At 43.4% G+C, this 21,558-nt stretch overlaps 1 protein-coding gene across 1 annotated transcript in view; it reads right to left on the bottom strand.

Annotated features, from left to right (window-relative positions):
* Positions 1 to 20,294, bottom strand: part of LOC120047222 (histone-lysine N-methyltransferase 2B-like) — a 39,580-nt gene extending 19,286 nt beyond the window's left edge. The window contains exons 1-16 of the mRNA XM_038992751.1: positions 19,574 to 20,294; positions 18,666 to 18,856; positions 18,328 to 18,441; positions 17,922 to 18,084; positions 17,540 to 17,774; positions 17,152 to 17,450; positions 14,536 to 14,639; positions 13,769 to 14,221; positions 12,789 to 12,902; positions 12,448 to 12,597; positions 11,866 to 12,076; positions 11,619 to 11,732; positions 2,487 to 2,671; positions 2,052 to 2,153; positions 1,815 to 1,925; positions 1,056 to 1,132 (exon numbers count right to left, since the gene is read on the bottom strand). Coding sequence (XP_038848679.1) covers positions 1,056 to 1,132; positions 1,815 to 1,925; positions 2,052 to 2,153; positions 2,487 to 2,671; positions 11,619 to 11,732; positions 11,866 to 12,076; positions 12,448 to 12,597; positions 12,789 to 12,902; positions 13,769 to 14,221; positions 14,536 to 14,639; positions 17,152 to 17,450; positions 17,540 to 17,774; positions 17,922 to 18,084; positions 18,328 to 18,441; positions 18,666 to 18,856; positions 19,574 to 20,294 — 3,344 coding nt within the window. The remainder of the gene's footprint in view (positions 1 to 1,055; positions 1,133 to 1,814; positions 1,926 to 2,051; positions 2,154 to 2,486; positions 2,672 to 11,618; positions 11,733 to 11,865; positions 12,077 to 12,447; positions 12,598 to 12,788; positions 12,903 to 13,768; positions 14,222 to 14,535; positions 14,640 to 17,151; positions 17,451 to 17,539; positions 17,775 to 17,921; positions 18,085 to 18,327; positions 18,442 to 18,665; positions 18,857 to 19,573) is intronic.
* Between the last annotated feature and the right edge of the window lie 1,264 nt (positions 20,295 to 21,558).

Consider the following 21,558-nt stretch of genomic DNA (forward strand, 5'->3'; position numbering starts at 1 on the left):
GGCAAACATCTGAGTTACAGTTACACTCAAGTTAGAATTTGACTTGAAGAGTACACAACTAAGACAGTGGTTCACATCTAGCTGATTATGATTACACTCATTTACATTAACAAATAATTCATGTTTATTAATCAATCTTTCCCCCCAGAAGATAAGGTGACAGGCAGGTCAGGTCCTGAGCTTACCACTCTGTGCATCACCCTACAATGAGCTAAATGAAGTCACTACTCTGTGTCCTCTGTCGCAGGGAAGGAAAGACATGCATGAACTGGGAATGTGTGAGAAAGGAGGGGAACAGTCCTGGTTTTAACATCCAGAAGAAGAAAATAAGAAAATAATTGTAAGACTAACTTCTGTAACATTGGATTTGAATGACTGTTCCCCACTTTAAGGTCGTTGTTGACAATATAGTACAATTCAATCAACTCATCATTTCCCATCAGGATGTGAACAACAGGGGTGTCATACAAATGTGTGGCAAACCAGAAAACATCAAATCAGTTGCTCCACTGAATGTAGGCTTATGCTGCCTCATGGGAAAATACATAAATTCCTGCAGGGCAGTAGTGAAGCAATATGTTACAACCCAAAGTTAAACTGGAATTTCATAGAAATTTTCACTTATGAGTCAATATCTGATGACTTAAAACATGGCAACTTCTTCAACCTAAGTGTTAAATCCCAATGTCTGAGAAATGACTCCCCGACAGATAACCTTCTAAGAGCCTTGGTAAATCGTACGCCAAGTTTACAAGCATAACAAAAACCAGGTTTAACAGACTAGGACAGGGATCATCAACTAAATTCAGCCGCGGGTCGATTCTCTCTTGAACAGATGGTCAGGGGGCCGGAACATAATTACACATAATTTGTTAACTGCAAAATGATCTCAAGAAGCCCAAACAGATATAATAATTTGACTAAAACAGTCATTTCAAAACTTACATTTGTATAAAACCACTTATTTCTCTTTTATGCGCGGGAAATAAAATCACTGTGGGCCACCAGTTGAGATACCCTGAACTAGGAGATATGAGGAGCAGATTGCTACTCACATAGGCAGGTCTTTGGATCGGGGGTCCCACACTTTGGGGTCCTGACTGTTGAACCAGTTGAAGACCTCCTCCAGAAGCTGCAGAGAGAACAGTGAGGAGAGGGTGAATCTACACTCCTCTGTTGGCCATTTTACAACATGTACTGCTTTTTTCTTTCCAATAAACATTGCAAATATTCTTGGATTCAACCATCTTCTATGACTTTAGTTTGAACCAAGTGAACCTATGACCACCAGGGGAGTCATGACCACCAGAACCACAGCGCCCCATAACGCACTCCCAATTACATATCGTTCTGCTGACTAGACAGCCATATGGAACAACTTAAACACCACAAGACATACTAAGGACTGATGTCACTGACTGAGACAGACCATGCATTGTGTTAGGATGAGGGTATTTAAGTGTCTGTGTTGTCTAACTTTATGAAACTAGTGTGTACAGTCTATACACAATACTTCAAAATAAGTTGAGAATGTCTCAAGCAAGATGAGCGTAAACAGCTGTGTTCACAAAGTGCAGCCAAGTGTAGTGAGAACATTTGTATATCCGTTTATTATCACGTATGTGTGCTTTTAACAAAAAAGCTGTGTTTATGTAGCTAAAGTACCGGAAAAACGCGATAACATTGCAGAAGACATCGTTCAACCAACTGTTTTTCTGTCATACTGAAAGTACTGTGCTTGCAGCTACACGATCAAGTAAATACTTCAGATTAGTTTCCTCCCAGAGTGTTGCTGTCTGAGTACTCAGCATTACCTTCAAGTAGTAGGAGCGGGCCACGGCTGTGGGCCTTTCATCCTCCGGTAGAAATTCCTCCTGATCCAGACGCCTCCGTACCACTTGCACCACATCTTCATGGAATGATTTCTACAACATAAATAGACATGGAAATATACAAACATAGTTATTTAGCTGACACTACTCACTCATCTTCCTTTGAAATCTTTGAGATCCTGTCCTGCCAATTCAGATGCTATATAGATAGACACTGACCAGGGTGGTGTAGAGGCCTTTGTCAAACTTCTTGCCCACAGCACGAAGGTCACAGGCTGGCTGGCCCTCCGCTCCACTGTCAGGGACAACCTGGGTCACACACTACATGAGTGGAATAGGGACAAATTTAGTATGCTACAGAGAAACAACACTGAACATACAGCCACACAAGCACTTATGTGCAACAGTTCAAGAGGAACAGGCAAATAGTGCTAGCAGATCTCAGTCTGCAAATGTACATCTGATATCAGCTAATAAACGTTTAAAAAAGAGATTCGGGAGAGTCGTTACACTTGTTCTTTGAAATTATTTCTTCAGAAAAGCCACATCAAAACTTGATAGGTGTTAAAAAGCCTGTTGCTATTTTCAGCCTGCGCATCCTGTCTCATTTAGCATCGTGTGGTAAGAAGCATTGTACGGCCTGGTATCTCCCACCTGTGAGCAGGCAATGAGGTGCTGGGTGAGAGTGGAGGTGAGCAGGCAGGCCAGCACCTTCTCTATCCCGGCCCTCAGCTCCATATGGAGCAGCTCCCTCCAGGCGCTGGGCTGGGACTGGCTGCAGGGCCGGCAGGAATACGCCACACTCTCTGGCAGGCTGGACAGAATCTCATACAGGTCACCTGGGGGGGGAGGAGAGCAGAGAACAACCATAAAAACCATTCCTTGGCACTACATCAAAGCATGGGAGGTAACAGCATGTGATAAACTTCCGATTTGGGCTGTCCCAGACAGAGAGGCGTCTGTTCCTTAGACAAATCAAAATTGTAATTTCTTCCCCACATAGACACACCCTATGCATTTGAATAAAATCAACTATATGCACCGAGCTTGTCTGATGATTTAAGCTCAATGTTTGATTAAATCATTTAGACAAATTACTCATGAGGAAGCCCATTGTCCACACTGAGTAAAAACATTTATAACAAATGACAGCAAGTCTCTCCTCCCTGGTGCAGCAAACAGCAAGCAGCAAGTGTTTATTGCGCTGTACGTGCCAAAGCTGCACATAATTACAGCGATTTAGTTTCTTACTTGTTTCTTAAACTGAAAAGTTCTGTTACCGAAATACCATTTGTTTAGGAAAAACATTCCCTAGACCCTTGTTCTCTTTACGTGAAACATGTATGCACGTGACCAATAGGGCCTCGCCTATAGCCTAGAAAAATAAGATTTCAGAGTGCCCTATGGTGGCGGTGGGGTTATGGTATGGGCTGGCATAAGCTACGGACAATGAACACAATTACATTTTATGGCAATCTGAATGCACAGATATACCGTAACAAGATCCTGAGGCCCATTGTCGTGCCACTCATCCGCCACCAACATATTTCAGCATGATAATGCACAGCCCCATGTCGCAAGGATCTGTACACAATTCCTGGAAGTTGAAAATGTCCCAGTTCTTCCATGGCATGCATACTCACCAGACATGTCACCCATTAAATATGTATGGTATGCTCTGGATAGAAGTGTACGTCAGCGCATTCCAGATCCCGCCAATATCCAGCAGCTTCGCACAGCCATTGAAGTGTGGGACAACAATCTCATCTCTGTACCACACACACTTATCTGTAAGGTCCCTCAGTTGAGCAGTGAATTTCAAACACAGAATCAACCACAAAGACCAGGGAGGTTTTCTAATGCCTTGCAAAGGTCACCTATTCCTAGATGGGTTAAAAGAAATGCAGAAATTGAATATCCCTTTGAGCATGGTGAAGTTATTAATTACAGTTTGGATGGTGTATCAATACACCCAGTCACTACAAAGTTGCCAGAGAGGAAGGAAACCGCTCAGGAATTTCAACATGATGCCAATCGTGACTTTTTTAAAACAGTTAAAGAGTTTAATGGCTGTGATAGGAGAAAACTGAGGATGGATCAACATTGTAGTTACTCCACACTACTAATTGACAGAGTGAAAAGTAGGAAGCCTGTATATACTAAAAATTATCCAAAACATGCATCCTGTTTGCAGTAAGGCATAAAGTAAAACTGCAAAGAATTTTAATAAGAAATTAACTTTATGTCCTGAATACCAGTGGTGTAAAGTACTTAAGGAGTACTTTAAAGTATTTTTACCTAAGTAGTTTTTTCTTCAGTATCTGTATTTCACTATTTATATTTTTGACAACTTTTACTTCACTACATTCCTAAAGAAGATATACTTTTTACTCCATACATTTTCCCTGACACACGAAAGTACTCCCTACATTTTGAAAGCTTAGCAGGACAAGAAAATGGTCCAATTCACACACTTATCAAGAGAATATCCCTGGTCATTCCTACTGTCTCTGATGGACTCACTAAACACAAATCCTTCATTTGTAAATTATATCTGAGGGGGAGAGTGTGCCCCTGGCTAGCTGTAAACAAATGTAAAAAAAACAAGACAATTGTGCCGTCTTGTTTGCTTAATAAAGAATTTGCAATGATTTATACTTTTACTTTTGATACTTAACTATATTTAAAACCAAATACTTTTAGACTATTACTCAATTAGTATTTTACTGACTGTCACTTGAGTAACTTTCTATTAAAAAAGGTATCTTTACTTTTACTCAGTATAACAATTGAGTACTTTTTCCACCGTTGATGAATGCAAATCATTAGCTTTGGGGGCAAATCCAACAACAGATCACGGAGTACCACTTTTCATATTTTCAAGCATGGTGGTGGCTGCATCATGTTATGGGTATGCTTGTCATCGGCAAGGACTAGGGAGTTTCTTAAAAATACAAATAAATGGAATAGAGCTAAGCACAGGCAAAAGCCAAGAGGAAAACCTAGTTCAGGTTTGCTTTCCAACAGATATTGGGAGACAAATTAATCTTTCCGCAGGACAAGAACCTAAAACACAAGGCAAAATATACACTGGAGTTGCTTACCAAGACAACGTTGAATGTTTGAGTGGCCTTTTTAGTTTTGACTTAAATCTGCTTGAAATCTATGCAAGACTTTAAAATGGCTGTCTAGCAGTGATCAACAACAAACTTGACAGAGCATGAAGAATTTTTTAAAGAATAATGTGCAAATATTGTACAATCCAGGTGTGCAAAGCTCTTAGATATTTACTCAGAAAGACTCACAGCTGTAATCACTGCCAGAAGATGATTATAACATATATTGACTAAGGGGGTTGAATACATAATCAAGGTAAGGTTATTATCCCACTTTGTAACAACAAAATGTAGAAAGTCAAGGGGTGTGAATTATTTCTGAAGGCACTGTACATGCACTGTACATACATTCCCCCTTTGAATTGTCTTTTCAATGTCTGTTTAGCCCATTGGCATCGGTTACTTCTATCATTACTTCATATAGAAGAATAATTACTTGGGGAAGGTAGTGTATAGATTGTATTGGCGGGGAATAATAATGCCTCAATTTACAATGTGCTGGTCCTAGACATCCCTGTATGTAACCTAGAGTGTTTATCACCTTTTCCCGCTTCTTCCTTTCCTCAGATAAGAGGTCTCTCCAACAGGAAGGGATTCTTCCAGCGTGTCCAGGGCCTCATCTGCACTTGTGAATTCCATTCTTTGCTTTCCCTTCCAAACCCACAGCATTGCCAAGAATCGTAGATTAGTTTTTAATTCACTTTTCTCCAGTGACTATCTGATCGGAATGAATTCATAGTGTTTTTTTCACAGCCTAGCAGACAGGTCCTGGATGAATCTAATGGATTGGCCATGGATTTTTAATCTCTTTACACCCCTGTGCCTTCAGAATGTTGACTTTGGTCTGATAGTTCCACAACTTGAAGATTACCATGCAAGGGTATTTAGCGTTCTTCTATTTCACGCCGATCCAATGGCATCGTTCCAGATCCTCTGCTGATATACCCACATCAAGTTCCTCTGAAATCAGTTTGACCATGTAATTGGAAAGGGCTTCTTTTTCGTTGTCTTCCGGTAAGGACAATATTCTCATGTTTCATCTTGTTCTACAGTATTTTCGTGTTTGGTCCAATTCATCGTCCAAAGTTCGCAGCTGTGTTTCCAAAAGGCAAATGTTGTCGTCTTGTTCGCCCATACACATGCCTTGTTGGTGTGTGTCTGGCATGATAGACTACTACCTTCGAGCAAATCTACCTTTTTCACCACAAATTGTTTGTTTTGGTGAGCATCAAGAGCCTTTTAGCTATGCTTTCCTGGATATACCTTAGATATTCATTACTCTAATTTGCAACCTCCAAGTTGTTCCTTGTCTTTTCCTCTGAGGGAAGCCATGGTTGAGTCGCCGTGTCACTTTACCAACTGATTGGTTTGTTGTTATACATAGATTACCACTAACGCTCTCCCAGGTACTTGGGGATTGATCTATCGATTTTATGGGCTTAATTTAAACTCTGTTTTCTGGCTTTTATATATACAAACAGTTTTGTCTGTAAAAAAACAACTACTCACTCCCCATGCATCCTAAACAAAGCTACTCACTCCCCATACATCCTATCGGTACCCGCAAGCCTCTCCTATGGCGTAAATTCCAAGGAAAACTAACTGAAATTAAACAAACAAAAACAATGTGAGAAACATGTTCCTGAGAGCAAAGGTCAACTTCTTCATAACTGGAGAAAAAACCCACTACAAAAGCACAAGATGGGAAACTTTGTAATTATTTACAGTTGAAGTCAGAAGTTTACATACAGCTTAGCCAAATAGCTTCCCACAATAAGTTGGGTGAATTTTGGCCCATTCCTCCCGACAGAGCTGGTGTAACGGAGTCAGGTTTGTAGGCCTCCTTGCTCGCACACGCCTTTTCAGTTCTGCCCACAAATTTTCTTTAGGATTGAGGTCAGGGCTTTGTGATGGCCACCAATACCTTGACCTTGTTGTCCTTAAGCCATTTTGCCACAACTTTGGAAGTATGCTTGGGGTCATTGTCCATTTGGAAGACCCATTTGCGACCAAGCTTTAACTTCCTGACTGATGTCTTGTGATGCTGCCACCCCCGTGCTTCACGGTTGGGATGGTGTTCTTCGGCTTGCAAGCCTCCCCCGTTTTCCTCCAAACATAACAACGGTCATTATGGCCAAACAGTTCTATTTTTATTTCATCAGACCAGAGGACATTTCATAAAAAATACAATCTTTGTCCCCATGTGCAGTTGCAAACCGTAGTCTGGCTTTTTTATGGCGGTTTTGGAGCAGTGGCTTCTTCCTTGCTGAGCGGCCTTCGGGTTATGTCGATATAGGACTTGTTTTACTGTGGATATAGATACTTTTGTACCTGTTTCCTCCAGCATTGTCACATGGACCTTTGCTGTTGTTCTGGGATTGATTTGCACTTATCCCACCAAAGTACATTTATCTCTAGGAGACAGAACGCGTCTCCTTCCTGAGCGGTATGACGGCTGCGTGGTCCCATGGTGTTTATACTTGCATACTATTGTTTGTACAGATGAACGTGGTACCTTCAGGCATTTGGAAATTGCTCCCAAGGATGAACCAGACTTTTCTGAGGTCTTGGCTGATTTCTTTTGATTTTCCCATGATGTCAAGCAAAGAGGCACTGAGTTTGAAGGTAGGCCTTGAAATACATCCACAGGTACACCTCCAATTGACTCAACTGATGTCAATTAGCCTATCATAAGCTTCTAAAGCCATGACATCATTTTCTGGAATTTTCCAAGCTGTTTAAAAGCACAGTCAACTTAGTGTATGTAAACTTCTGACCCACTGGAATTGTAATACAGTGAATTATAAGTGAAACAATCTGTCTGTAAACAATTGTTGGAAAAATGACTTGTGTCATGCACAAAGTAGATGTCCTAACTGACTTGCCAAAGCTATAGTTTGTGAACAAGAAATTTGTGGAGTGGTTGAAAAACGAGTTTTAATGACTCCAACCTAAGTGTGTGAACTTCTGACTTCAACTGTATGTTTCTGGGTAACCCTGACAGCAAAAGGACAAAGCAAGAAAGCAGAAGTCTAGTCGTGCATTTTTACTACTCCTTCAGGCAGAAAGTGACATCAGTGCATTACATTAAATAACTATTTTGAGAATCACCCACGTATTTCATTCGACCTTTCATACTAGTTTGGAAACTCCTGTGCTTAATGTGATGAGTCATTTGTTGAATGCTCTTTAATGCTACTGGGCTCATTGCACCTGATGTTCTGACTTGTGTCAATATACAGTGTGGGCTTGTCACAATACCAACATTTTACAAACGATACAATACCAGGCCGAGCAGTATACCGAGCAGTATCAGTGGCCTTGCATCCCCTGGATGCTTTTCTAAACGTTCTCCAAAAACATGTCACTGAAATTCACACTTGTACGCAATTCAACAAAATTAACTTAATAGAATACTGCATAGAATGGCTGATTTGCTTATATTTGCAAAGCCCTACCTGTGATTTGGCTGGAGTAATGGGAGGAAGGAATATACATCAGTGGAGAGTGCTGAAGGGAGGACGGCTCATAATAATGGCTGGAACAAGACAAATGGAATGGCATCAAACACATAGAAACCATGTGTTCGATACCATTCCACAAATTCCGTTCCAGCCATTACAACAAGCCTGTACTCCCCAATTAAGGTGCCATCAACCTCCTGTGAAATACATGCATAATGGTCTGCATGTCATTGTGTCAGTAAGGAGAAGACACTGCATGAAACCTTCTTTACTCTTCAGTTAACAGACACACACTCACCCTCCCTTCCTCACACACTGTCTTCCTCACTCTCAAACATCCCTCTCTCTCCCACAAACACACACTAAGCCCAACTTAAAACATTAGGCACCAAACATAATTTAAGGAGCACCAGAAATAAATTCGATTTTTCTATATAGTTCAGGCTTACATTAGGCCTATATGAAGCACTTTTTAAAGCACATCTCATGAGTAGCAGACCCAAATTCCGTTCCTCGTGTACCAATCAAATTTGCCCAAACCTACTGTCAAGTTACCAGGTTGTTAGATAACCGAACCGAATGACCGAACAACGTTATTTGATGTCAAATCAATAATGAGCAACCCGGGGTTTGTTCAAAATGTCCCGCGTCATGATTTGTGATATATAAAATGCGTGCGAATCCTGATACAAATAAAAAAGGCATCTCTGGTAATATGGGTCATATTTTTGTAACCGTTTAGGCTAGAAACAATTTGTTGGGGCATGGACTCTACAAGGTGTTTAAAGCGTTCCACAGGGATGCTGGCCCATGTTGACACCAATGCTTCCCACAGTTGTGTCAAGTTGGCTGGATATCCTTTGGGTGGTGGACCATTTATGATACTGTTAGATTCTGGGTTCTGACTTCTTAAACTTGGAACATTGTTAGAGACATGATACATCAGAAGTAATACTATAGTATCTGAGGAGTGATAGAGACTGGTTTTTATATCAGAAGTTAATGGTCATCTGTAGGAGCCAGATGGCTTTGGAATGTGCTGAGGGGAGGCAATCACATGATTGTATAGGTGGAGAGCTTTGGATTAGGCATCAAGGGGGTTGAGGTCAGGTCACCTTAAGGGAGAAGGAACGGTTTATTACCCCATTCCTCACCTTCCTCGAACCATAAAAGATGTACGGGTTGGAGAGAAGGAGGAGTGCATCTAAATTGGAGTATATATACACATGTGTTGGTGGAAACATGTTTTGTCTGAATGAAGCTGTATTGACCCTCTGGGAAGAATACAGTTGGTTAAGCTTTCATAGTATCCGTTGTGGGACGGTAGCGTCCCACCTGGCCAACATCCGGTGAAATCGCAGAGCGTGAAATTCAAAAATACCAAATTCAAATATTTAACATTCTTGAAAATATATGTGTTAAACATTAAAATAAGGCTCAACTTCTTGTTAATCCAGCCGCTGTGTCAGATTTCAAAAAGGCTTTACGGCGAAAGCAAACCATGCGCTTATCCGAGGACAGCGCCCTGCATACAAACACATGAAAATCATATTTCAACCAGGCAGATGCGCCACAAAAGTCAGAAATAGCGATATATTTCATGCCTTACCTTTGAAGATCTTCTGTTAGCACGCCAAAATGTCCCAGAAACATCACAAATGGTCCTTATGTTCGATAATGTCCTTCTTTATGTCCCAAAAATGCCAATTTATTTGGTGCGTTTGATTCAGAAATACACCGGTTTCAACTCGCCCAACATGCCTACAAAGTATCTAAACTTGGTCCAAACATTTCAAACAACGTTCCTAATCCAACCTCAGGTACCCTAAAACGTAAATAATTGATACAATTTAAGACGGAATAAACTGTTTCTAATACCGGATAAAAACAACGTGAAGCACGCTCCAGTTCACACGCATCAAAACAGTAGAGTCCACCTGGAGTGACACTTACAATGAATAGCACTACGTTTCTCAAAAGAAAAACATATAACAATTTCTAAAGACTGTTGACATCTAGTGGAAGCCATAGGAACTGCAATCAGGTTACTAATAATAAGGGTATCCCATAGAAAACAAATGGAAAATCCTATGACCTAAAACAAAATTCCCCCTGGATGGTTTGTCCTCTGGGTTTCACCTGCCATATCAGTTCTGTTCTACTCACAGACATTATTTTAACAGTTTCAGAAACTTTAGAGTGTTTTCTATCCAAATCTACCAATTATATGCATATCCTAGCTTCTGGGCCTGAGTAACAGGCAGTTTACTTTGGGCACGCTTTTCATCCGGAGGTGAAAATACTGCCCCCTACCCAACAGGTTAACTTGTCTCCTCCCCTTCATCTACACTGATTGAAGGTAACATCCATAAGGGCTCATAGCTTTCAACTGGATTCACCTGGTCAGTCTGTCATGGAAAGAGCAGGTGTGTCTAATGTTTTGTACACTCAGTGTGTGTTCTCTATTGTGAAAGCGGGGATGCAAACTGTTGAGGGCCTAAAAAGGTGACAGAAATTCTTCGCACATTAACACACAAAAAAATACTACGTAAACTGCAAGAAAATGTGCCTATTTTCAGAATGGGGTTGTCACCATACCAACACTTTACTAAGGATGTGCTAACAGACCAAGTATCATAATACAGAGTAATATGTATCTACTTCCCTTGCACTGCGAGCAGCTCCAATTATTAAACAAATGTAACAGAAACCACATCACTGTCTGCATACCCCAGCTCGCCATCACGGCTAAATAGCATTTTAAAAGTGATAGAGATGTGCAGAAAGAACAGATGGCGAGAGGCCGCTGAGCAGGCTAACGGCTGGTTAGTGGGACACAGCTGGCTGCTCACAGCTGTCACACGTGATATTGGATGAAGCACTCGTTCTGATATGACATCTTGATCTAAACTCTGGTATTCTATTTGTAGGACGCAGAGGGTAGGGATGCATTCTGTACAGTCGGTAGTGATCACACAGGGAGAAGATCTGTTGGGGCCTCGTCGTTATAACTCAATGAGTGATACACTACATCTACGCACTTTATGTCAGATCTACATGACTCACGTGGATGACCTTCTTTATTCTGAGATAAAAAGGCAAATATCACGGAAAAGTGACGGGTTTGCATCCCTGTGAAAGGTACTGCTGAGCATGGGAGCCTGTTACACAGCACAAGAAGTTGGGCGTAACACTGGAAAACACACCTGTCAGGTCCTCACACTTGGCATGGACCCAGTGGTTACAGGTGGCACACTGCATCATCTGACTGTCGTAGTCACTGTCCTCATAGCACTTGAAGCAGATCGGACAGTAGTTGCCTTTAGAAAGAGATATCGTCAATATCCTGCCATTCCCATATGAACAGTGAAATCAAATAAAAGAACTTGTCTTATCATGTTTTAACATTTGTGTTTGAAGATTAACTTCCCCAAAGCGCTCACGTCATCTCACCTTGGTCGTGGAGCTTGGTGCAGTCTGGACAGAGTCCTTTATCGTGGTTCCACTCGGTGTCCCAACTCTTCCCTGGTGTAACCCCACAGCTTTTACATCTGATGCACGTCATACACACCCAGGCCTTCCTCCTCCTGTTGGGTTTTGGGTAGTTAGGACCCAGGCATGAAGGGTGATAACAGTTCTGACATCTGTCACACTCCAGCAGAGGCTGAGGAAAACCAGAGAGATACAGTATTACAGTTACACATAGATTGGTGGCAACACTGATGTCTCAGTTTTTTCCTGATCAGTGACAACCAAAGATGGTGGATATATGAAGATAGTTCACACTCAGGCCGTTAACAATTGAACAAAATGTATTTTGTGGTCTACTTAAGTGTCTCTCCCATAGACATCAATAGCAGCTAGATCTGGTCTACTCAGTTCATTGACTCTCAATGAACCAGAAAATAAACAGAGTGGAGTGTCTCACTTCCTCTTCAGTCTATGGGTTAACTATAGACCCTAGATATAGCCTAAAAACTAGTGACCAGGTGGTGAAGTCCTCAGGAGTGACTGGGGCCTTGTGTGGACCCATACCTTGGAGTGCTTGCTTTTTCTGCCACATATATGGCAGCACTTGCAGCGGCGACAGCACCAGTTCTCCTTGTTCTCCTCAGAGGGCCGCTCCGTTGGCTCAAGGCAAAACCGGTGGAATGGCTCACAGCACACCTGGCAGTACAGCATTTGCTAGGATAGGAACAGACAACGATCTGCAGGTTTAAGACTTTCCAATGGTGGATTCAAAAGATCCATCATGGCCATACATTGACAAAAACATCCTACATGTCAAAACATCCTATAGCAAATAGCAGTGTTGAAAACAAAGACATTCCTCCAATGGGACATTGTAATAATAGAGCCATGTTGTGAGCCTTTACCTCTTGTTGTCCTTTACTGGCACACAGCAGGCAGACACAGGGGGGCATGATGGGCACAGAGGTCAGGATACTCAGGCCTCCCATCATCCACACATTCTGGAGGTCACAGTCCTCCTGCATGGCAGACAGGGGAGGCTTAGAAACAGCTTTCAGCTCTCATACTGAGGCCCGCAGGACAGAGTCAGACACAGGAGTGGGAGATACAGAGATGGGGAAACAGCCTTCTGGACTCATGATGTAGAAGAACACTGACATCCAGTGGATAGATAAGGGTATTACAGAACTAAACCAAACCAAAGACAAAACCTGATAATGATAATGGGTAATTTAACCATGGTTATAAACGGAGTAGTTTGGGTCCTGGATGCTGATGGGCTGAAACAGCATTCTTGCCGTGTATTTTGCATACAATATAGCACGGGTATGACACAAAACAACTTACTGTTATATTTATGTTGGTAACAGTTTATAATAGCAATAAGGCACCTCAGGGATTTCTGGTATATTGGCCATTATAAACTGGGTGGTTCACACCCTGAATGCTGAATGGCTGACAGCCGTGGTATATCACACTGTATACCACGGGTGTGACAAAACAATACATTTTTACTGCTCTAACTCCGTTGGTAAACGGTTTATAATAGCAATAAGGCACGTCAGGGGTTTGTGATATATGGCCAATATACCACGGCTAAGGGCTGTGTCCAGGCACTCCGTGTTGCGTCGCGCATAAGAACAGCCCTTAGCCGTGGTATATTGGCCACATACCACACTCCCTCGGGCCTTACTGCTGAAATATACCACACCTCCTCGGCTTTATTACTTAATTATAATGCAAGGCTCAAGTTCAGTTGTTTAAATCAATGCACTTGAGCTGGGCCTAAATCTTTCTGGATTGGCTCGACAAGCAAAATCAGTAGCTAACAGGTAAATGAGATCTCTAAAAACACAGCTACAAGAGTCAGGGAAAAGCATCCGACCTTGAAGTCCACGCCGATCTTGTGCGTAGGCTCGGAGGGCTCCCTCTCCCTCTGGTCGAATCCATTGGCCAGGGCGGCCAGGACGCTGGGTGGCGTCTGTTCCAGAGGATTCTGGGAAAAATATGACGGAGGATGAAAACGGGCTCGTCCCCACCCCGCCTCCAACATCCTTCCCCTCTCACCCCCTACCCTGGCCCTTTGCCACCCCGGGGTGGCCCCAGTGTGGGATAGCAGGCGCCAGGGGTGGGGGGACCCCTGGTCCTCGGGGTAGGAGGAGGATAGCTCAAGGTCTGACTGTGGGTGTGGGGGGGACTGCGTCATCTGCAGCAGTAGCTGCTCCGCCGACAGCCCCTCTGACTCTCTCTCTCCCTGGTGGTCATCGTCCAGCCATCTGTAGACACCACCGCTCAACGGGCCTGTCCGCCTTCGCTGTGCCTGTGAAGGGTGGGACTGCTGAGGCCAAAGCAAAAGAGCACCAGCGTTATCTGCCACGAGCACCTATAAGCAAGCAGCAGCTTAACTCAGAATGAGAGGAGAAATAAGGAAGAGAGGACAGGGAATCCCACCATAAGGTGCAGCAGAGAGAAGATGAAGTGAGTGGAAAGATAGAGGGGAGATTGGAGAGAGAGAGAGAGGGGGGGGGGGGGGGGGCGGGGAGTGGGTTGTGGAGATCCTTTGTGTTATACACCTAGGAGACCCAGAAACTGTCAATTCATGCACCGCCTGCTCAGTGGCATCAGAGCAGCAGCCCTGTTGTGATTCTTTACCTTGTCAGTTTTACGGCGACCAGGAGGGACTCGGTGGTGCAGCCTGCGATGTCTCACACCGTCGTCCGACAGGTCTCCCAGGAATCCATCCAGAGAGACAAAGTCTGAAGACGAAAAGGAACCATTGCAGTGGTCATTAGACATACAGCGTTAATGCATTACCTCACAACTATGAATGGGATCATCTAGAACAGTGGTTCCCAAACTTTTTATAGTCCCGTACCCCTTCAAACATTCAACCTTCAGCTGCACTAATACCAGGGTCAGCGCACTCTCAAATATTGTTTTTTGCCATCATTGTAAGCCTGCCACACACACACAATACATTTATTAAACATAAGAATCAGTGTGAGTTGTTGTCACAACCCGGCATGTGGGAAGTGACAAAGAGCTCTTATAGGACCAGGGCACAAATAATAATCTAATAATATTTGCTCTTTATTTAACCATCTTACATATAAAACGTTATTTGTTCATCAAAAATGGTGAATAACTCACCACAGGTTAATGAGAAGGGTGTGCTTGAAAGGATGCACATAACTCTGCAATGTTGGGTTGTATTGGAGAGAGTCTCAGTCTTAAATCATTTTCCACACACAGTCTGTGCCTGTATTTAGTTTCATGCTAGTGAGGGCCGAGAATCTACTCTCACATAGGTACGTGGTTGCAAAGGGCATCAGTGTCTTAACAGCGGGATTTGCCAAAGCAAGATACTCTGAGCACAGCCCAATCCAGAAATTTGGCAGTGGCTTCTGATTAAATTCAATTTTCACAGAACCGCTTGTTGCAATTTCGATGAGGCTCTCTTGTTGAGATATCGGTAAGTGGACTGGAGGGAGGGCGTGAAAGGGATAACGAATCCAGTTGTTTGTGTCATCCATTTCGGGAAAGTACCTGCGAAATTGCGCACCCAACTCACTCAGGTGCTTCACTATATCACATTTAACATTGTCCGTAAGCTTGAGGTAATTTGCACATACAAAAAATCCTACAATGATGGAAAAACCTGTGTGTTGTCCTTGTTAATGCAGACAGAGAGGAGCTCCAACTTCTTAATCATAGGCCCAATTTTGTCCCAAACAATGAATATAGTTGCGGAGAGTCCCTGCAATCCTAGATTCAGATCATTCAGGCGAGAAAAAACATCAACCAGATAGGCCAGTCATGTGAGAAACTCGTCATCATGCAAGCAGGATATATACAAGTGAAAATGATGGTCAGTAAAGAGAATCGCACTTCTGTGTGAGGTTAAAGCGTTACATGGTCGCTGCCCATATCATTGCATAGTGCAGAAAATACATGAGAGTTCAGGGGGCTTGTTTTAAAATGTAACCATTTTCACTGTAGTGTCCAAAACGTCTTTCAAGCTGTCAGGCATTCCCTTGGCAGCAAGAGCCTCTCGGTGGATGCTGCAGTGTACCCAAGTGGCGTCGGGAGCAACTGCTTGCACACGCGTTACCATTCCACTATGTCTCCCTGTCATGGCTTTTGCGCCATCAGTACAGATAACACATCTTGACCACCAAAGTTCATTTGACAAGGCCCAGCTTTGTATCAAAGCTGTCCAGTATTTTAAAAATATCCTCTCCTGTTGTCCTGGTTTGCAGAAGAGAATGTCTTCCCCCATAAACATAACGGACCTATACCAGAAGCTGTGCCAGGCCCACCACGTCTGTTGACTCATCCAGCTGTAACATATAGAATTCACTGGCTTGTATGCGAAGCAGTAATTGTTTCGAAACATCTGCCATGTCACTGTTGCGTCATGAAACAGTGTTGTTTGATGAAGGCACTGTCTGTATAGTTTATTTGGCCTTTCCACCCTGCCATATCCATGTCAGCAGGAAGAATTCAGTCCTTCACAACAGTATGGGGCTTGCCTTTCCTAGCCACTCTGTAGCTCACCATATAAGATGCTTCTAGCCCCTTCTTATTAATGGCATCTGTTGCTTTTATACATCTTACTACTCGAAAGTCATCTTAATTCTCGCTCAAAAAACTCCTTTGGCTTATTATTCAAATTGGCATGTTTTGTTTCTAAATGTCTGTGCAAGAGTGAAGGTTTCATTGAGTTGTGAGATAGTACTTTTACACATATAACACACTGTGGCTGAGGAAAGGCACTACTCCCAATGTAAATGAACTCCAAATCAATGTAGTTGTCATCATATTTGCACCTCTTCGATGGTTCAATGTCCTTGCCTGTTGTTCAGTGCTTTCCCAGGTAAGGGGACAGTAGCTCTTCGGCTGCATCAGATTCACAACTGTCAGTGTCCATGCTAGCTGGGCTAACAACAAATGTAGAATTACTAATGCTAGCATTGGACGTGCTCGTGGAAGCAGAACAATGTGTCGTCGACGGGTGCAGGTGTAGTACTACTGGTAGTAGCAGTACTACCAGTAGAGCAGGTATGTGTCTCTATGGACGTGGGCCTTACAAAATGGACTGTTTGAAAATGTGAAGAAAAAACTTGTGAATCACGTTTTTATTTGGCGTACCCCCGACTGCATTGCGCGTACCCCAGTTTGGGAATACCTGTTCTCGAAGATCTGACAATATTAAATAAACAGAGGAAAATCCCTTTGTATGATCACTTGTCAATGTTATATTACTACCTTGGCTGCGTGGGCCGGGGCCTCTCCTCCGGCCGGGGGAGGCAGAGTTGGAGCCCACAGTGATCTCCAGGTCGGAGTCATAGTCCAGCAGGTCAAAGTAGGAGCGCGGCTTCACACAACGCCGCGGCTGCTTCCTCACAGATGGGCTCTGGCTGTCCCCCACCTCCATCCCATCAACTTCCTCATTGCTAGACTGAACCACGCTGAGGGAGTGCCGCGGGCGCTTCCCAGGACCTCTAGGAATCTTGCAACTCAGACGACGTGCCTTTCTGTCTTCAATCTGATCGCATCTTTTATATCTTTTGGAGAGAGAAATACATTTGTCATTTTGTCAATAGCATATATGTGAGTTGGTCACCTTTGCAATTCTGATGAGCAGTACACTTACATGCAGCACTGTCGCTTCGTATTGGGCCCTCCAAATTTGGGTTTGTCCAGGCAGTTCATGCACTCGCCACAGTCCTCCTCGTGGTTGCAGCCCTTGCAGATCCCACACCTCCGAGAGCGGAGCCCGAACGTTCCAAGGCTCTTTTGTTTACCAAAACCTGCTCCCGACTTCCTGACCGTGGTAACCTTCTGGTCTGGCAGCCCAGGGCTGTCTGGCCCAGAGGGAGACCGACCACCTGCAATAGGTAAGGTATATAATTATGATATCTTTCATAGGAAAGTCAAAGAAAGTTGTGGGGAAAGACAAGAACGCATGATGTCACTTAAAAATGTTTGTTGAGAGATTTGCATTGATAATCAGTTTTGAAAGCTTGAGGCTCTACCTTGGTTCTTGCCAGAGGGGGATATGCCAGTTCTCTCATGCAGTGGCAGAGCACTGAGTCTGGGGATCATGTCATCGGGCACCAGCGCACGAGGCTGGCCAAGCACCACAGCTGCTGCACGGCACACGTGTTTGATGCGTGGACCCCCCGCTCTGCGGAACTCCTGGTAACAAGGAGAGAGGGGGGACAGGGAGGGATGCTGTTATGACACATTCTTTTATCACAACGAAAAATGTATTCATGACCAGAATAGGTGGGTCTTAGTGAGGAAGAAACAACATACTGATACTTTATTGAGTAAGAGAAAGAGACAAAGTTGCATTCAGACACATTGAAAAGCGAGAGACACTGAACATAAAATATGCAGAGAACAGCACAGTCCAGGATTGTGTTTATATGCCCATACCTGTGACAGTGGAGGGTCAGTCATGTTTGAGGCAGCAGGCTCAAGCTGCTCTTTCGGTTTCCTCCTTTGTCTCTTCCCTGCTGCATCTCTGGAGCCAGCAGGCCCTGATAGAAGCTGCAGGTAACATGTTTCATCACTATGGGCTAACACAGGAAGCTCTCCAGAGATATCACAATATTGATGTTAATGAATATCATCCTATTTAATGACAATGAAGGGAAACATAGCATATTCTGTATCAGAAAAAAGTCCCATCATGCATGTTGTTTACTGCAAAAAATAAATTTCTGCATTCCAATTTTAAAGTGTATTCTTTTTATGAGTGAGACAATTATTACCCCTGAGGACTTGAGTTGTTTCTGCTGGTCGATCTTGTTGAGCTGGACCTTGGCTTTCTTGAGCAGATTGAACATCCTCTTATTGGCCCCTGTGAGGCAAACTCTCTGGGTGGCTCCTTTCTCAGCAGTAGCACGGTCAGCCTCAGCGATCATGTCCAGATGCAGTTCCTGTGGCTCAAGCTTTCCTGCTTCTGGGACAGACAAAGTCCAAAAGGTATCTCACTTTACTTTCCAGGGTAGTTTAAGCAGTAAAAACACACTCATAGACATTAAACCAAGTAACATACAAATAAACAAAAATACCAGGTTTACATAATGTGCAGTTACTTATCAAGCAAGCTAATGTTGAAAAACTATACGCATGAATTGATTGATAGCTCTTTTCTTACCTGCAATAACATTTTCAGCATTTGTTTTGTCTTCCTCTGTCAACTCCTCATGTTCTCCATATTGAAATGTTAAGAACTTTGAGTTCATAGTCCGAACACACACAGAGACTTTTCGCACAACCCCAGGGCTATCAAGGTCCTCAATCTTGAGCTTGGATTTGCCTTGCTTTGATTTGGGTTTGCTTGGAGCTGTGATTGTGGGACGTTTCTTTAGACAGATGCTCTTGACTTCATCATCCAGACCTTCCGCTAGCATATGAACAGAAGATTGAAGAGTATTGCAAACACCATCTGTCATCACGTTTTTTCTTCTCCTTTTGGGAAGTCCTGGTTGCAGCTTCTTCAGTCGCTTGTACATATTTAGGTGAGATGTTTGCTTGTTGAACTTGCAGGGCCTTTTCTTTTTCTGAACCTCCTGGGGATCGGTTGATGGGTCAGAAGCAATTTGGAATTCTTTGGATAAAAGTAAAGTCTCATACTCGCTCTGAAGAGTTTTGTCCAGCGTATATACTTCCTCACCAGACTCTCCTGGCACATGCCACTTGAAACTAGGATTCCTCAAAAGGGACCTCCTCTTTCCAAACTGCTTTCCGGAGGATAAGCAGTCACTCACGTCAGTGGTTTCCTGTTCTAGTTCCTGAGTTGAGAACAAATCGACATCTAACTGGGCCTCATTCAGAAATTCTTCCTCGTCGATAGGCAGATCAGGAGTAAGCTCTCTACCTGTGCCATCTTCTCGTTTCCTTCCAGTGCGTGGGTGTAAGCCGAATAGTTGGCCTTTCTTCGGGGAGTTTCTACGAGGCAAAACAGACATGCCAGCATCATCCATAAACCTCTGTGGAGTCTTGATCACCCGTGAGGACCGTGCACTGACAACAGGCATGATGAAGTGCTTTATGTTTTTAAGGTACTTTGATTTACCATGCTGGTCATCAAAAGCATCAGACTGTGGTTCATCATCCACAGTGTCTCGTATATCCTGCTCCTCCAAAATTTGCTGGGCGAGATCAATTTCTACCTGCTTAGATAGAGTTTTAGGCCTGGCTCTTGGTCTTTTGCTACCAAGGAACTGAAGGCTTGAATTGGGGACCTTTTTCCTTCTGTACTTGGTCTTGAGGATGCCAATGAGTTTAGAGCTTGCCGGTGTGGAAGCAGCCTCTGGGGAGGAAACTTCCTTTAGGTCTACCTCTTCAACAGCTTCAGGTACCTTACTTTCAGGTGATTTACTCTCATCACTCATTCTCCCTCTTGGCCTTTGTTTCTGCCTCGGTCCAATCATGGCTCTTCGATTCTTTTTGCCATGTTTGAACAAACTTCTATGACGGCGTGGTTGTGTCTTTTCAATAACAGATGGCTCCAAAAGCAGCATGTTTCCACTCCCTATTGGCTGGGTCTCTGCCTCCACCTTTACCGCTGGTTGAGTGTCAGCCAAAGTCACAGGCTCAGATTGGGCTAATTCTATGTTTGGAGTGTCAGATGTTGGTGTCTTTGTCTTCTTTCTAATTGAAAGGCTAGAAGTTCTTCTCCTAGGTTTAGAGACAACAGACAACGTGGAGACCTCCTCTGTCTGTGGTTCAGATGGGGCCATCTCTGTGTTTGGAGTTTCAGATGGTGTCTTTCTTGACTTCTTTCTAATTGAAAGGCTAGAAGTTCTTCTCCTAGGTTTAGAGACAACAGACAATGTGGAGACCTCCTCTGTCTGTGGTTCAGATGGGGCCATCTCGGTGGTTGGAGTTTCAGATGATGTTGGTGTCTTTAACTTCTTTCTAATTGAAAGGCTAGAAGTTCTTCTCCTAGGTTTAGATACAACAGACAACGTGGAGACCTTCTCTGTCTGCTGTTCAGATGGGGCCATCTCTGTGTTTGGAATTTCAGATGGTGTCTTTCTTGACTTCTTTCTAATTGAAAGGCTAGAAGTTCTTCTCCTAGGTTTAGAGACAACAGACAACGTGGAGACCTTCTCTGTCTGCTGTTCAGATGGGGCCATCTCTGTGTTTGGAATTTCAGATGGTGTCTTTCTTGACTTCTTTCTAATTGAAAGGCTAGAAGTTCTTCTCCTAGGTTTAGATATAACATACAACGTGGAGACCTCCTCTGTCTGCTGTAAAGATCGGGCCGTCTCAGTGGTTGGAGTTTCAGATGTTGGTGTCTTTGACTTCTTTCTTATTGAAAGGCTAGATGTTCTTCTCCTAGGTTTAGAGACAACAGACAACTTGGAGGCCTCTGTCTGTGGTTCAGATCGGGCCGTCTCGGTGGTTGGAGTTTCAGATGTTGGTGTCTTTGACTTCTTTCTTATTGAAAGGCTAGAAGTTCTTCTCCTAGGTTTAGAGACAACAGACAACGTGGAGACCTCCTCTGTCTGCTGTTCAGATGGGGCCATCTCTGTGTTTGGAGTTTCAGATGGTGTCTTTCTTGACTTCTTTCTAATTGAAAGGCTAGAAGTTCTTCTCCTAGGTTTAGAGACAACAGACAATGTGGAGACCTTCTCTGTCTGTGGTTCAGAT

Source organism: Salvelinus namaycush, chromosome 5 (genome assembly GCF_016432855.1).
Source record: "Salvelinus namaycush isolate Seneca chromosome 5, SaNama_1.0, whole genome shotgun sequence".
Taxonomy (NCBI): domain Eukaryota; kingdom Metazoa; phylum Chordata; class Actinopteri; order Salmoniformes; family Salmonidae; genus Salvelinus; species Salvelinus namaycush.